The sequence below is a fragment of the Zingiber officinale genome, chromosome 1B (genome assembly GCF_018446385.1).
Source record: "Zingiber officinale cultivar Zhangliang chromosome 1B, Zo_v1.1, whole genome shotgun sequence".
NCBI classification, from domain to species: domain Eukaryota; kingdom Viridiplantae; phylum Streptophyta; class Magnoliopsida; order Zingiberales; family Zingiberaceae; genus Zingiber; species Zingiber officinale.
Window position 1 is genome coordinate 2,293,233 of NC_055986.1, and position 17,175 is coordinate 2,310,407.

Consider the following 17,175-nt stretch of genomic DNA (forward strand, 5'->3'; position numbering starts at 1 on the left):
AAAAAGGAAAAAACCAAACAACCTTGCCAATTTTTGGCTCCAGATTCAAAGAAGACTGGAAACGGCATGGCGGAAACTTTGCCGCGAATACGAACCCTAATTTTTGGGTCTCTCGATATATATATATCTCAGAAGCCGTACCCCAATTTCCCCCACTTCCCCCTCCCGTCACCGTTCAGAGCCGTCTTCCAACACTTCGCAACAATGGCCTCCATCGACGACTCCACCAACGGCACCGCCTTTGACGTTCATGAGATATCTCCCAAGATCCCAAAGCTCTCTGAGAACGGCGGCCTCCACCGCAAGATCCATCTCCCTCTACTCCGTGTTAAGAAGTTGTCGGACAAAGCGGTCCTGCCTTCGCGAGCCTCTCCTCTTTCTGCCGGCTACGATCTCTCCAGGTATGCTGGTTTCTCATATTTTTTTCCCCCGACGTTTGGGTCGCCGAACGAATCATTCATGCAATCGCTTCACATTCTCGATGCAGTGCGGCGGCAATGGTCGTTCCTGCACGAGGCAAAGCCCTAATTCCAACCCATCTCAGCATCGCCATCCCCGCCGACACCTACGCCCGCATCGGTAATATCATCCTTCCACATGTTCGATGAAATGCCAACGTGAAAGATTATTAAAACCTGGTCCTTGTAGCTCCGAGATCGGGCCTAACATGGAAGAATTCGATCGACGTGGGAGCCGGTGTGATCGATGCGGACTATCGGGGGCCGATCGGAGTCATCCTGTTCAACCACTCGGATTTAGACTTCGAGGTGAAAGCTGGTGACCGAATCGCACAGATGATACTCGAGAGGATTGTGACGCCGGACGTGATCGAAGTTGTGGATCTGGATGCGACTGCCAGGGGAGAAGGTGGATTTGGATCCACAGGCATTTGATGCGTTGCAAAAGTTTGCTCCAACCTTCTCTGTTTGTGGAACTTGCCCTGATTGAGTTTAATGGTGGCCCGTGACTTCCTTGTTAAATCTTGTGATCTGCATTGATTGCTTTTTGTTGGCAAACTGGTATTTTGTATGCGAACTAGCAATGCACTCACTGCCTTTCTGACATGGTTTCTGCTATGCATTCTGACATGGTCAAAAGTTAATTGTTTTGATGGGAATGTAATCCTGATTTGGTGGTATCGATGGAATTTAAGTTGGCTTTAGATCTAATTAAACTAAGCATTAAGAGCTAATTCTATGAAATTTGAATAAATAAAGTTTGTAATGTGTCAAGTGTCAACCGCTTGCTTAGCATTCTGATCACTGATAGAAGGTGCCATGTTCATCACCTTTAGCCACTTGATATATCACTCATATACCTCAGAGCTAATGAACATTAGAAAAACAACTAAGATTCATTTAAAGTGGAACAATAGGACGACTAAGATCCACCAATTAACAAGCCAAGATAGGAGAGTTTTTCATGGATTAAAAGTCATGTTCTGCACTTGCATTTCCACTTCAGAGGTTTGTAATTGGATCTCTCGTCCACAGTGCTCCTGCAGGTGGTTCCTATCAGCTCATCATGCACTGTAAATGCAGGCACCAAGTGATCACGATCAGAGAATAAACAGAAGAAATTAATAATATTCTCTCAGTCACCAGCTGCATGTTCAATTATCTGATCACTTCTTCATTATAATTCTTCATCAGCTTACCCACATGAACTTGCCCGCAAGTGAAGAGCAGCAGCACTAACATGGAGAGAAGGGGTACTCAGTACTCCATGAATTTGACAGCGGCTGTGAACCGGAGCACTAGCCATTTCTCAAATTGAATGAAACAAGGTGAGACTAAATATATAACTGTTGTTTAGTAGTATTGTTGTAATTATTTGTTGAAAAATAACCTGGTGATCGATGCAGTGATGACATGAATAACGGCATGAATGGCAGCGACACAATTAGGTGACGAACAGGAGAAAAATTACAGCTGACACCATTAATGCTTGGTATTTGAGGTCAGAATGTACAGAGGAATATGATGGAAATAAGTTAATAGTGGGTTGCCCGGAGAGAAGGAAGGAAGAAGGCTCAGTGAAGAAGCGCATGTGCAGGGGCTGGATCTTAGCTAACCATTGTACTATTACCCCGCTCTTGTTTTTAATCTTTATAAAAATGTTCACAAATCTTTTCAAATTCTCTGATGGCAATGGCAAAAAGTAATTAAGGTCGTGATCGGCCTTTACAGAACAGTCCCGTACATTTTGAATGGGATAAAGTATGAAAACTTATTCAGTCTTAGTTGGATGTTATGAAAAGTACGTTATTGCTTTCATTTAACATTATTAACTAAAAAAAAAGGAGAATGCAAAAAAATAAATAAAAATAGTGTTGGATAATCTCATCATAGATAGGCACCGGAGATATAGGAGTAGTCCAAATTAAACTTACGAATTATGCTGTCAAGTAGAAAAGAAAGAATTATTTGGGATAACTAAGTTAGCTGAAAAACTGAGCTTCCTTATATGTCAGAGCGTAGAATTTCAAGTGCAGGGTCCAAGTGTAGAGTTCTGACTTCCCGAGTACAGACTCTCGACTTCTAAGTACAAATTTCCGACCACTGAATACAAACTCTCGACTGGAGAGTCCGAGTCGTAGAAAACTACAGAATCTAAGTTACAGACTCCCGAGTGCAAAGTCCAAGTGTAGACTTCCGACTTCTAAAGTACAGACTTCTGAGTACAAACTTCTGAGTACAGACTCTAGGCTAGAGAATTTGAGTTGTAGTAAACAGTAAAGTTCGAGTTATAAATTCCCGAGTGCAGAGTCCAAATGTTGACTCCCGACTAAAGAGTTTGAGTTGCAGAAAATTGCAAAGCTTAAGTTGTAGAAAAGAAGATGTCGAGGTTTGCTTTCAAGTAATTTTTTTTAAACAGATTTATCTTCCTCCGATGGTACTTTGAGGTTATGATGGACGTCCTTTTTCCATGATACAACGGTAGAACTACGTAACAACCAAGCACTAGTTATTCATGATGAATCAAGAAAGTACCCAATTATTATCATAGGCAAATCATCAAGTAGAAATAAACGACAGAGGAAAGATTTAGAGAACAAAGATTGAGGAAAATCTTTGCTATTAGTTTTTTTTTTTACTTTTAGTTACAATCTCCTTGTATAAGAGCTTAGAATAGTACTAATTGAAGTAATTTAGTTGGTGTATTCAGTTAGATAAATTTTACGATGACCAGTTTGACATTCGACATATATAGATATCATCTTGATACAGTGTAATCTAAGTCTGAGATTTACATCCCCGCACAAAAGTAATCTACTAATCTCCAAGTAGATCCCATTTATCAGATTCGACGGCCTACGATTTACCGCTCGATGCGTGCTATGCGGAAGTTCGTTGTCTTCGCCAAAGGCCGCTCTAACGGCTAGTTTTTTTGTCACATGAAAAGCCAACCGCATTCCTTTTCAGTCGTTCTTCGATCTCGCTCGATTGACCTCGATCTCGTTTGTTTGTCTCACGGTTACGATCTCAAGTTCTCTTGATCAATTCGTTCCCGGTTGGAATGGAGAGGCTCCGATTGGATTTGGTTAAGGAATCGGAGGTACCGACCAGCGAAGTGGGCGACGCAGTGTACGAGGAGATCGAGGCCCCCAAATTCGTCGACTTCACCGTCCCAGACTCCTCTCCTCCGGACGACCGCTCCTGGTTCTGCTCCCGCGTTGGTGATCTCTTGCCTCAACGATTCATATCAACTAGAGTTTTCGATTTTGTTTACCTTGTCGGAAGATTCTTCTTTTCCCCGGATATCTTCCATTCTCGTTGTAATTTTATTTAATTATTATGGCGATTGATGTCTATAGGTTGTGATCAAACTCACGAAGAAGTTGATCCTGATGCTCTCCTCAGAAGCTTTCGGCTTAGGGTTTGACTGTGTCATCCCCTTTCTGTCATTTCCCCCCTCTTTTATAGTTTTTTAGGTTAATAATTTACAATTTTTCTTTCATAATGAATCGCAGGTCATGGCAGCAAGAACCCCCAGTGCGCGTCGTCGAAAAGCATGGGATCGAGAAGCTCCAAGGTCTGGATTCTTCATATTTTGTGCTTGTTTTAATACCCTTGTACAGTAGAAAATTATGTTTAAAATTCTCATGTGGGTCCAAAATCTAAAACGAACCAGAGATTATAACAGCTTGATTCCAAAATGCCCAAAATCTGCCCATGCAAAATCCTTAAAGTGTAGGATTTGTGGGACTGAGCATTGCAACTTCATTTGCTGAAAATAGGGCTAAAACCAAGCTAAAGGACCATCCCATCTTGAGCTTGAGGTCAACCCCCAGTGAAGCTATGGCGAGAGCACATCATGCTGCGAGAAAAGGAGCAGTGACAACGTCAAAAATCCAAAAACATTTGACGAATCAAGAGGGATATCGGAGTATGAGACATCCGGGGGAACCAGTGGGTGTAGTGATGGACAAATCCGTGGTAAAGTCTTTGTTTGTTGAGACTGTCCCTGCTGCTTCAAGTACTATTACTAACAAGGAAAAACCAGAGAGTACTTCCACATCCAAATGTGAGCCTTCTGTAACAGAGGTTTGTATTAAAATGAAGACTGTCAAAGTTGCCAAATGCACGAAGAATGTGCCCAGCAGGTATCTCTGCATTACAAAAAATCCCAAGACCACCAAAGATGCTCGAGACTCTGCACAGACTTTGGTAAAGGCTCATGAAATTAGAAGTAAGATGAAGTTGAAAAGCGAAGCATCTTCAAAGTTATGCAATCCCTTGAATGAATCGGAAGTTGATAGAGAAATGGATTGTAATGTAGCTACTAATGTTGACAAACAATTTCTAGCTATCAATGCGGATAAAGAATGTCTGAACCCAGGTGAAATGTACTCAATAGGTGTAATAAAGTCAACAACAATGGATAACTGTCAGAAAGATATGAAGCTCAAAGTTTCTTGGATTCACTCTTCCTGCAAACCAGATAGTGGAGCTCAGAAAGTAGAATTGATGACTGAGGTAGATGATGATAAAGAAAATGCTCCTAGCACCAACAAGGAAAGGTATTTGTAGTTTTGTTTTAACTGACTTCTACTTCTTTTCTCCTCAAATTGATTAAGGGGAAGTTGACTTATGTTTTTATTGACAGAGTTGTGAGTTCAAACACTCGAAATCATGCAAGTAAGAACATCATATCCACAATCAGAGAAAATGTTCCCCAGAAGGCAGGTTACAGTTTGCCTCAGTATAAAATAGATAGTTGCAATTTCAGTGAACAATTGTGTATTTATACAGGCAGTTAGACCTCAAATCAATTCCACTACTGAGACTTCTGACCGAGGGAAGCATAAAAGGACAATTACAAATCCAAGGCCTTTTAGACTAAGAGTTGATGTGAGTCCCTTTGTCTTTGAAGCTTTAAAATAAACTTTGACGGATAAGGTTAGAATTTAGTTATGTTTTGACAGGAAAGGAGAATTCTTAAGGAAGCAAACCATGAAAGAAGGCTTCTGGTAGAAGCACAAGCTCAAAAGAAAAGTGAATCCAGTCTCAAGCATGTAGAAATGATCAAGGTTAGTAGTTGGTTGTTCTTTCGTAAAAATTATTTTAGCTTCTTAGCATATGAGGGTGAGTGTACTTCATTTGATTAGACCAAACTTAGCTCATAAAGGGATGGGTAATATTTGACACAAGAATTAAATATTATATTTGTAATACTCCCCTTCATGTGTGGTGAGTAAAATTCATGTCCCAGACACAATACATTCATTGATGAGATAGTTCTTTTTTCTAACACATGTAGGATTTAAACCTTGAACATTTTGCTATGATATCATGTTAGGATTGATTGACCAATCATTTGTCTCTAAAACCTGAGTGGCTAGAAAAGGGATTGATTACATATTTGTACGTTAATAGTAGACACGCCCAATTTTTAGACAATATAGTGTTGGGCGCTATGATAATACTTGCACATTATCATTGCACATCCAATCATTGCCCCTCTTTCAACGCATCACATTGCACTGCATAGGAGTACTTTGTCAACAATATAGATTCTTTAGCAAATTATCAAATCACGTAGGTAAACTTGCATATTACCCAAATCACGTACGTGACTTTGGAAATTACCAAATCATGTATCTCCTACCTTTTTTACCCCTCGTCCATGTCATGTGCTTGTCTGAAGTAGGAAAAAACAACTACATTCCGAGCCATCACAAACCGAACGACATTTTCTTACATCACTGACCCTCCTACAATTTGGCTTCTTCACCTCCACCGATGTCTTTGGTCTCCGACACTTCAAAGTTTGGTTCATATCCCGACTTCTCTGTCCCGGAAGCTTCAACGTCTGACTCTGGTTTCACCACCTTCACCACATTAGCTCCTTCTCGTCTCGCTGCATTAGCTCGTCCTTATCCCGTCGCGTGGCCTCTAGGACAATACTTCCATCCAACTACAAATTCTGCTTTTTGATTTGTAATCTAGCTACAAAATCAGTCATCTAGGACAATGTCGAATCATTCATCATCATCTCCAACGGTAATAACTTTTAGATTATAAGGTTTTTTTCAGCAATTTATGTGTTTTTTAAATTTTCATTTATTTTAATACCCTCATTATAATTGAATTTAACTTAGTTTTACGAAAGTTATGTGATTGAATTGTCTTAAGCACCATCATTTAGCTACTTCATGGAGTTTTATTTATGAAAACACATTATTTAAGGACAATCATCAACTAGGACTATTGTTTACCATTGGTTGGATTTGTATAATCATCTACACATATGCATATTTAGTTGTCATATATGGTTTATATTTAACTTTGTTAATACTATCTAGATGAATTGCCTAAAACATACGTAGTCTAAATAACGTATTTTGTTTCTTCTATTTCATACTTTCTACCTATGTGATAAGGATCTCTTAACCTAAATAGATTATATTATTTCTAACCTACCCATTATGTGCGTATAGATCTCATTATGTTGTTTTGCTTAGTTCATCAACTTAGTTTAACTTATCTCAAAATTTAATATTTTTTAGATTATATGTTATTTATTTTTTCATTCATTGTAATTCCCTAATTGTTCTATAGTTAGTGACTAAATTTAGTTTAAATTAGTTTTACAAAAGATATTTGATTGAATTTTACAAAGCTTGATCGTTGTTTTGTTATACGGTAGGAAATTAAAAAAATGACATCAAGTTTTGCGAATGAGGTCCAATTATCAACTTTGGAGGCAAAGTTATATTGGATGAGTAAGTTAGGACATTTTATAGAATTTTGTTTTGAAACTTCCACAAAGGGAAAGGGAAAAGGTCATTCAGAAATTATTCTCCATAAAAAACATATTAGTGTTATAATCAGTACCCCATTTGCATCATTCCTCAACATACCATAAATTTGATATTTAGGGGATTGCTGGTGAACATATTTGAGAATTGGGATTTAGAAGCACAAGTATTCAAATTTTCCAACATGGCTGTGTCCTTCACAACCAAAGATGGATTCAAATGTTGCTTGGAATCCAAGATACAAGCAAACATGTCCAGATGGATTCCAATGTTGTTTCTGGTGCATTATTTGAAAGATTTTTTTTTACAAGAAAAGAACTAAATCGATACAGATTGGAAAATCTACTAAGAATATATTCTCTCAGAGTGGATTCAAATACGGATGTTTTACTATTTTGTAAATTTTATATTTTTTTATATTTTTTCTTCTGTTTTGTTTGCTTCTAGTACATATAAGGTACCTTTAAGGATTATAGATATTGTCGATGATTTCAACAACCTAGAAAGATATAATTGAGTTGAGGCAATATATAATTATAGGCTCCTTAACTCTCAATATTTGCATCAAAAATTCCTAGCTCTATCATCTGTCTTAAATGAAGAGATCTGTTGGTCTACTTGCGGTGAGTCTTGATTAGTTAGTTAATTTATTTAATAAATATGTAATAGTATCTAATTGTTGAATTATGATACAAGCTTGGTTTCTTGAGCATGTCCATATTCAACTGGCAAACGTCGTAATACCGAGAATAAGTGGAGGTCTAATTATTCTCATAGAAATAAAGTAAAGACTAAGTTAGCAGGAGTTTTACATACCCAGGTAACCATTATGTGTATTTAAACTTATGCTAAATGCATGTTATATAGTTAAAAGTTTTTAATTAATTATGTATCGTTATTGATTTTGTAGATTATTGTTCATATTCTCGTTATCCCAAGGGAGTTTATTTACTTGGAACCTCCTCCCTATCCAATTTGAGTCTACACCGCAACGAAGTGAGACATCGATTGCACAATTTCATATAAACTCAGAGGAAGAAGTTGAATGTTCACATTGCATTGAAAAATAAAAATAAATCCAAAAGCTTACCCTCGAGAATGAAACTTTAGTTAAAGTTAATCAAAAATTAGTTGTCATATTGGAAAGGGAAGGTTTTCTTATCCAACTAGTTACTCTGTAGAAGATCCTCATCCTGACCTTGTTTTAACCAATGTGGCGTGGATAGGACGTGATAGAAATCGCTATAACCTCAATGTCACTCCTAAAGATACACCTATTGGCTAACATTGGTCCTAGTTAGGAAAAGGATCAGGAGAGAAATAGAAGAGAGTGAAGGGGGTAACTTGGTGATAAAGTTTTAGGAGGATGATTTTGATATGCAAGAAGAGGATAAAACTATATTAGTCACTACGAGACTGATGATGAAGAAGAGACCTATAAAATAAAAGGAAAGGAGAAGGAAATTAACACTATGAGATTGAATGCTATTAAAGTAAGTTAACATTTATGCAGTAATATTTATGTTGTTATTAATTGCATTTTTTTTAATTTGACTTTTTCTTTTGTTAAATACATTGAGTTGGATTTATTTGCAATATCTCAAAAAAAGATTAAAAGAAACAAAAAAAAACGAGAAGAAGATGTGGCTTACCGTAGAATTCCTTTAAAATTTGAGATGACCTACTTCTGAATTTCTATGGGAGGAAGGCTACTACGCATCAACAATAAATGCCTTCCTCACATGTGTCTTAGGCAACATATTTATAGACGGGGAAGTAATTGACTCTTATATTTCATTACTCTTTAGGAAAGTGTTATCGTCTAGTAGGTTGTATAATAAATCCATATATTGCTCAACCAGATTCAATGTAAAAATTTAACTTCATATTATAATTTTTTATTATGTTTGTGATATTATTGCACTAATTTACTATTATATATTAAATTTTGCAGTCAGCATACGAACATTAATGGGAAACAGCTTATATCAAATTATCAAAACAAATCCAGTTTATCGGGAAGTTAGTTGTTTTTATAACAATAAATATTGATCGTGCACATTATCATTTAATGGTCATGAATACCGAAGCAAAAAGTGTTCTACTATTATAATTCCTTGTCCTACAACTCTAAATATGATGTACATTTTGCAGAGCTAATTAGTATTAATTCTTTAAAATTTATATTCTAGCATTATAATATTTATTATACCTTTTTAGGAATGTTTTTGTTTATCCAATGCTCGCAAGTTTCTAGATTGAAAATATTTCAGTAATACTAAAGGAAATGCATGATGGATTATAACGCAACACTACAATTAGAACAACACAATACAACAATTTTAAACAATCCAATACAAGAACAACACAACACAACAATTTTAAACAATCAAATACAAGACCAACGCAATACAACAATAACAATCAATATTAACAAGAATCTAGACTAAAAAATTTCGATACCAAATAAGTAGATAAATTATCAATTTACAACAAACAAACATACTACATCATTTGATATACAAGAAATACAAACATACTACAACACATTAATAACAAGATTGACGATCCATTTTACTTTGAATTTACAAAATTTATTCCTAATGATTGATGCTGTAACCTTCACTCTAAATTTATGAATGTTTTTTTTTGCATGAATTTCATATTAATATTATACAAAAGATGTCTGATATATTGCATTACGAAGAAGGCATAATCATTCCTGCAGCATCACAAAATTAAAATACTAACAAAAAAAAATACAAAGGCAATGTACCAATGAAATTTACTAATAATGTAATAATTTACTTATGATAATATTTGTTTATGACAATCTATTTAGTAGAGGTTTGTCTAAAGACTGATAATCTTGTAATCCATTGTGCATTTCCTTTAGTTTATCATTGAGAAACATTTTTAATCTAGAGACCTATGAGATAGACAAAAAAAAATTCATAAAAAGATATAATAAGTATCATAATATTAGAATATAATTTTTAAAGAATTAATACTGACTAGCTTTGCAAAATATTCATCATATTTAAAGTTGTAGGATAACAAATTATAATGGTAGAATATTTTTGCATTGGTGTCGATCATTAAATGATAATGTGCACGATCAATATTTATATGTATAAAAATATATCTAGCTTTGCTTCTTGATCAATCAGATTTGTTTTGATAATTTGATATAAAGTTGTTTCCCATAAATGTTCATACGATGATTACAAGATTCAATATATAATCATAAATTAGTGTAATAGTATGACAAACATAATAAAAAATTATAATATAAAGTTAAATTTTTACCATGAATCCGGCTGAGCAATATATGGATTTATTATATGACTTACTAGACGAGGACACTTCAATATAAGCGTCAATTATTTTTCCATCTATAAATATGCTGCCTAATATACATGTGAGGAAGAGATTTATTGTCAATGCGTAGTACCCTTCCTCTCATAGAAACTCAGAAGTAGGTTATCTCAAATTTTGAAAGAATTCTATCATGTAAGCCACATCTTCTTCTCATTTTTTCTTTTTTGTTTCTTTGAATATTCCTTTGAGATACTGCAAATAAACCAAACTCACAGTGTTAATTTAACAAAAGAAATAGTCAAATTAAAGAAAATACAATTAATAACAAACATAAATATCACTACGTAAATGTAAATTTACTTTAATAGCGTTCAATCTCATAGTGTTAATTTCTTTCTCCTTTCCTTTTATTTTATGGACCTTCTTCATCATCAGTCTAGTTGGTGACTGATATAGTTTATCCTCTTCTTGCATATTAAAATCATGCTTCCTAAACTTTATTTTTAAGTTACCTCCTTCATCCTCCTTTATTTTGGTCCTCTTCGTACTTTGGAATAATGCTAGCCAATTAGGTGTATCTTTAGGAGTGACCTTGAGGTTATAGCGACTTTTGTCATGTCCTCTCCTCATTACATTAGTTGAAATAAGGTCAAGATGAGGATCTTCTGCAGAGTGGCTAGTTGAATAAGAAATTTTTTTCCTTTTCAATATGACAACTAATTCTTGATTAACTTTAACTAAAGTTTCATTGAGGGTAAGCTGCTTTTGGATTTGTTTTTACTTTTCAATGCAGTGTGAATATCCAGTTTCTTCCTCTAAGTCCATATGAAATCATGCAGTCGATGTTCCACTCCGTCGTGATGTAGACTCAAATTGAACAAGGAGGGGATCCCAAGTAAATGAACTTCCTCGGAGGTAGCAAGAATATCAACAATAATCTACAAAATCAATAGCGATATATAATTAATTAAAAACCTTTAACTATATAATGGTTACCTTGTAGGTCAGACTGTGCTAACTTAGTCTTTACTTTATTTTTACGAGAATAAGTAGACTTCCACTTATTCTCGGTGTTACGATATTGCTTGCTAGTTGAATATGGACATGCTCAAGAAACCAAGCATGTGCCATCAATTAACTAACTAATCAAAACTTATAGCAAGTAGCAAATCTCTTCATATAAGGCAGTGAGAGGATAAAGCCAAGAGTCTTCGATACAAAAACATCCCCAAATATTAAGAGTTGAGGAGACATATATATCGCCTCAGCCCAATTATAACTTCCTAGGTTGTCTAAATCATTAACAATATCTATAATCCTTAAAGGTAGCTTATATGTATTAGAAGCAAACAAAACAAAAGAAAAAAGATACAAAATATAAAATTTATAAAATAGCAAAACATTCATATCTGAATCCGCTTGGAAAGAATATGTTCTTAGTAGATTTTTCAATCTGGATTGATTTAGTTTTTTCATTGAAAAAAATCTTTCGAATAATGTACCAGAAGCAACATTGGAATCCATCTGGGATTCTAAGCAATAATGTTACATCTTTTAGTGGCAAAAGGCGACTACGCTTGCCCCCAGCGCCCCCGCCAACTCGTCCCAGGGTCAACACAGAAGAGGTAAATTACGGGTGGTTACTAGCCTTTGGAATAGTGACTGGCGCAGAAGAGCATCCACAATGGTTGAGAGTATTTCTCTCAAATATTTATGGTCCCCACTTCCACGTCACTTTTCAAATATCCTACTATTCAAATATCTCAAATCTCACAATGAAATATTTCACCGTCCAAATATTTATGGGTCTCACTCATCAAATATCCTTAATTTCACAATCAAATATCTCACCAATCAAATATTTATGGTTCCCATGACCATTTTATTAACTTACATATAATTTTGCATTTAAATAAAATTAATATATATTTTTAATATATTTCGTTTATCATTTATTCATAAATAATTTTTTGGACATTTATTCAATATAATTATTTTAATATTAATATTTTATTTAAATGAAAACAATACAACATCAGGCGTACACATTTTTAAAAAAGAAACTACAACATATGAGTTCAAATATTTCATAAAATTAAAATTAAATAACTAAATATTTCATATATAATAAATTAGTTATTTACTCATCACGATGGCATGTTTCCCAAATGTGTTCAACCAAATCATATCGAAGTTGATAATGCACTTGAATATCACGTAACTCGGAATTTCTTCGAATGTATTCAGCAAATTCACTGGTTGAGCCATGATTCACTGTGATAGTATCTTGTTCTTCGCGATCCGAAATCGATATTGCATGACTTTCGTCCTCCACAATCATGTTGTGTAAAATAATGCACGTATACATGATTTCTTTGCATTTATCCATAAACCAATGTCGCCCTGGACCTCTTATAATTGCCCAACGAGCTTGGAGTACCTTAAATGCCCGCTCGACATCTTTTCTTGTCGCCTCTTGTCTTTCCTTAAATTTCATTCTTTCGGATCCTGAGGACAGGAAAAACTCTTGACGAAAGTGGCCCATTCTGGATATATATCATCTGTTAAGTAGTACCTTTTGTATATTGTGTACCTTTCACAATAAAATTAACTTTTGGTGCATTTCCTATCAAGACGTCATTAAACATAGGTGATTCATTAAGCACATTGATGTCATTGCGAGATCCAGCAACTCCAAAAAATGCATGCCATATCCACAGATCGACAGATGCGACTGCCTCAATCACAATTGTTGGATAGCCATGATCGCCTCATGTGTATTGTGCCCTCCACACAACTGGACAATTTTTCCAAGCCTAATGCATGCAATCAAGACTTCCTAACATCCCAGGGAAGCCATGCTTTTGTTCATGCATTTCAAGCAAACGAGTTATGCCAGTTCCATTGGGTTTTCTTAAGTACTCACCTCTGTATATTTGTATCATGCATTGACAAAAGTTGGACAAGCATTCGAGGGCAGTTGTTTCACCCATTTGTAAGTACTCGTCAAATTGGTCGGCGGAACCTCCATAAGCCAGTTGACAGATAGCTATCGTGCATTTTTGAAGCGGTGACAGACATTTTCTCCTTGTTGCATCTTCCCTCCATTTAAAAAATCCACTAGGATGATTTTCCAAATCAGTGACTATAAGCAAAAATAACTCTTTTCTCATTTGGAATCGTCTTCGGAACATATCATCGTTATACACCGGCTCAACACAGAAATAATCATTGACAAGTTCAGTGTGTCCAGCTACACGGTCTCTGCTAATTGTCCTTCTTTGTGTACTCCCATGATAATCTTGCACGAACTCAGCCACTCTAAATTGATTGCGCACTACCATCATGAATAATACTTCACCGGAATTTGATATTGTAGGGCTCGTTGTCTCTTCGGGAATATTATGACGAACTTGAGAACTTTCTTCACTAGAATTTTCGTCGATATTTGAAGAGTTGAACAAATCTCTAGAATACAATGAGTGGAATTGTTATCCATTTTCTCTAACAATGATTGGAATTGTTATCCATTTTCTCTAAATTTTTGGTATACAATGAGTGTGGAATTGATGAAAATAAATGAAATGAATGATGTATATATAGGAGAAAAAACGAACGTTACCCAACGTTCGAAAAAAATGAACGTTGATTAACGTTCGTTTTATTTTTCTAACGTTCATTTTTTATTTATTTTTCTAACGTTCATTTTATTTATTTTTCCAACGTTCCTGTTTTTGATTTTTTTTTTCCAATGCTTATGTTTTCGAACGTTGGATTTTGTTTTTATTCAACGTTCGTTTTTTTTATAAGTTAGTTTGTTTTAATATTTTTTAGTTTAATTAAATTTAAAAAAAATTAGGTAGCCCACCATTTTGGTGGGCCCCACAAGAGGGGAATCACCAGGCACTAATTAGTGTCCGGTGATTTCCAATCCCTCCTCAAATATCTCCTACAATGGAGGATATTTGAGAGTTATCCCCACCAAATATCCCCCATTGGAGATGCTCTAAGGGAGACATATACCTCAGCGACATATACCTCAGCTATGCCGAGATTCGAACCTCAAATTTCATGGTGACAACACCTCATTCGCTAGCCACTAGACCGTCCCGAGAGGACAATAATGTTACATCTTTGGTTGTGAATAACATAGTCATGTTGAAGAATTTGAATATCTTTGCTTCCAAATTTCAATTATCAAATATGTTCACCAATAATCCCCTTAGATGTCGAATTTCTGGTATGCCGAGGAATGACACAAATGAACTACTACTCATCCCTTTCCCTTTCCCTTTCCTTTTGTGGAAGTTTCAGATCAAAATTCTATAAAAATGTCCTTAACTTACTCATCTAATGTAAAATAAATAACATATAATCTAAAAAATATTAAATTTGGAGATAAGTTAAACTAAGTTGCTGAACTTATTAAAACAATACGATGAGATCTATACGCATATATGGGGTATGTTAGATATGATATAACCTATTTAGATTAAGAGATCCTTATCACATTGTAGGTAGGAAGTATGACATAGAAGAAAACAAAATACACTATTTAGATTAAATATGTTTAGGCAATTCATTTGGATAGTATTAACAAAGTTAAATATAAACTGACAACTGAATATGCATGTGTTAGATGATTGTATAATTCCAATCAATAGTAAACGATAGTCCTAGTTGATGATTGTATTGAAATAATGTGTTTTCATAAATAAAACTCGATGAAGTAGCTAAATGACAGTGTTTAAGACAATTCAATCACATAATTTTCGTAAAACTAAGTTGATGAACTTAAACTAAGTTAGATTCAATTATACTGAGGGTATTAAAATAAATAAAATTTTTAATAACACAAATTGCTGAAAAAAAATTATAATCTAAAAATTATTACCTTTCGACATGATGATGGATGCTTCGACATTATTCTATATTAGTGATTTTGTAGTTGGATCATGAATCGAAAAGCAGAATTTATAGCTGGATGGAAGCTTTTGTACCAGAGGTCACGTGACGGAACAAGGATGAGATAATGCAATGAGACGAGAAAGAGCTAATGCGATGAAGCAAGAGTTGGACCTCGAAGCTTCCGGGAACAGTGAAGGATATGAACCGGACTTCAAAACTGTCGGAGAACAAAGATACCGATGGAGGTGAAGAAGTCAAATTGTAGGAGTGATGCAGGAGTTCGGTTGATGAAGCATTGAAGAGGACGTGATGGAAACGTTGGGATTGGAGGGAGAGTTAGGGTTTTGCGATTTTGCTGATGAAGTAGGACTTCGGTGTCGTCGGGAGTTTTTTTATCGGAAATGATAAAGTAGTTCGGGATGACTCGAGATGTAGTTGTTTTTTCCCCACTTCAGACAAGCATGTGAAGTGGACTAGGGGTAAAAAAGGTATATGATTTACCTTCGCGGTTGGGTAATTTGCAGTAAATTCTTTCCCACTTGTCCGTCCACTAGAAATAAAACTGAGCACAACTTTAATCAGCACAACTTCCTGGATAACTGCAGAGACGGTGTGGTGTTTGGAAGGAGCGGACGTTATAAATTTGAATACAAGTTGAGTCCAACTTGAGACCAAACTAGCTCAAGCTTATTTTCACATGGAGTCCACAAGCCCTCCTAATTAGATCCAAAATGAATGCCAAAGACAATGAATGCCAAAGCCTCCTGATAACTTGGCTCCAGCCCAAGTTTTGAACAAAAACAACAATTAGACTAGACCCCTAGAATGACAGTGTATTTATTGGGGTGTTAAAATGAAGTTTGATAATGAGACTTTGAAGATACAACTTTAAAGGAAGTGATATAATAATATTGTTGGGAATTCTGATTTTGGTTTTCAGGCAGTAATAACCAAGGAGAAATCCACTAAAAAGGTCCAGAGCAGGCCTCTGATGAAGGCACCATCAAGGCAGACATCCAAAGACAAAAGGTTCACGTCCTCAAAATTGTTACTCTGTGTAGATAAATTGAACTATTAAACATATTTCATTGCTGCAGTGTGACAACATTGAGGAAGCCACGCGATGCTAAACTAGGAAGAGATAGCAGCAAAACTGAGAATCATGGTGTTACATCAAAAGGCAGAAGACCTGCAACAGTTCCACGGGAACCAAACTTCCATACGATACATCTACCAAGAGGTTGCTCTAAAAGGGCGGAGTGGAAAAGTTGATGAATTTGTTCCAAAAAATTCAAAATTCCTTTGTACTAGAGGCATCAAATCCTTTTCACTCAACGGTTCCATTGAATATTTCCCCTGTACTCTTCAAAAAACTCTTTCAACTGTAAATTGTTAAATGACTTTCTAATGTTGGATCACGTGTTAAACTACGGGAAGGAGATTACAAAGTCATGTATTTTTATTTGCCTTAAAATGGGTAAGTTATGGATCAATGAGCCCTAAACTTGATATGCTTATATTTTATACATTCAAATTTATAATTTTCATGGAATACGAATTGCTGAATGTGCAGATATGGTCAGGTGGCCGTGAAACAAGTATGCAAATAACCATATTTTCCTCCCAAGTAGTTCCAATTAGGAGAGGTGGACTGACAAAGAGAAAACTAACCACAAAATGGG

General features: G+C 35.4%; 2 protein-coding genes across 2 annotated transcripts; both read left to right on the forward strand.

Annotated features, from left to right (window-relative positions):
- On the forward strand, positions 1 to 1,160 carry LOC122046630 (deoxyuridine 5'-triphosphate nucleotidohydrolase-like). Its single transcript, XM_042607416.1, has 3 exons — positions 1 to 401; positions 488 to 579; positions 649 to 1,160. The coding sequence occupies exons 1-3, from the start codon at positions 67 to 69 to the stop codon at positions 891 to 893; spliced, it is 672 nt and encodes a 223-aa protein (XP_042463350.1). The 5' UTR covers positions 1 to 66; the 3' UTR covers positions 894 to 1,160.
- A 2,255-nt stretch (positions 1,161 to 3,415) lies between these two features.
- LOC122046639 lies at positions 3,416 to 16,994 on the forward strand. Its single transcript, XM_042607428.1, has 9 exons — positions 3,416 to 3,679; positions 3,818 to 3,879; positions 3,974 to 4,035; positions 4,241 to 5,023; positions 5,110 to 5,189; positions 5,260 to 5,354; positions 5,429 to 5,533; positions 16,434 to 16,522; positions 16,591 to 16,994. Exons 1-9 carry the CDS (start codon positions 3,520 to 3,522, stop codon positions 16,763 to 16,765), a joined length of 1,611 nt encoding a protein of 536 aa, XP_042463362.1. The 5' UTR covers positions 3,416 to 3,519; the 3' UTR covers positions 16,766 to 16,994.
- The last annotated feature ends 181 nt before the right edge of the window (positions 16,995 to 17,175 follow it).

Excerpts from the sequence above, each read along its gene's own strand:
- LOC122046639 (XM_042607428.1), top strand. The coding sequence starts at position 3,520 with ATGGAGAGGCTCCGATTGGATTTGGTTAAGGAATCGGAGGTACCGACC. Across the intron at positions 5,024-5,109 it reads CCTAGCACCAACAAGGAAAG|AGTTGTGAGTTCAAACACTC; the intron begins GTATTTGTAGTT and ends TTTTATTGACAG. Across the intron at positions 5,190-5,259 it reads AAATGTTCCCCAGAAGGCAG|TTAGACCTCAAATCAATTCC; the intron begins GTTACAGTTTGC and ends TTATACAGGCAG.
- LOC122046630 (XM_042607416.1), top strand. The coding sequence starts at position 67 with ATGGCGGAAACTTTGCCGCGAATACGAACCCTAATTTTTGGGTCTCTC. Across the intron at positions 402-487 it reads GCCGGCTACGATCTCTCCAG|TGCGGCGGCAATGGTCGTTC; the intron begins GTATGCTGGTTT and ends TTCTCGATGCAG. Across the intron at positions 580-648 it reads CGACACCTACGCCCGCATCG|CTCCGAGATCGGGCCTAACA; the intron begins GTAATATCATCC and ends TGGTCCTTGTAG.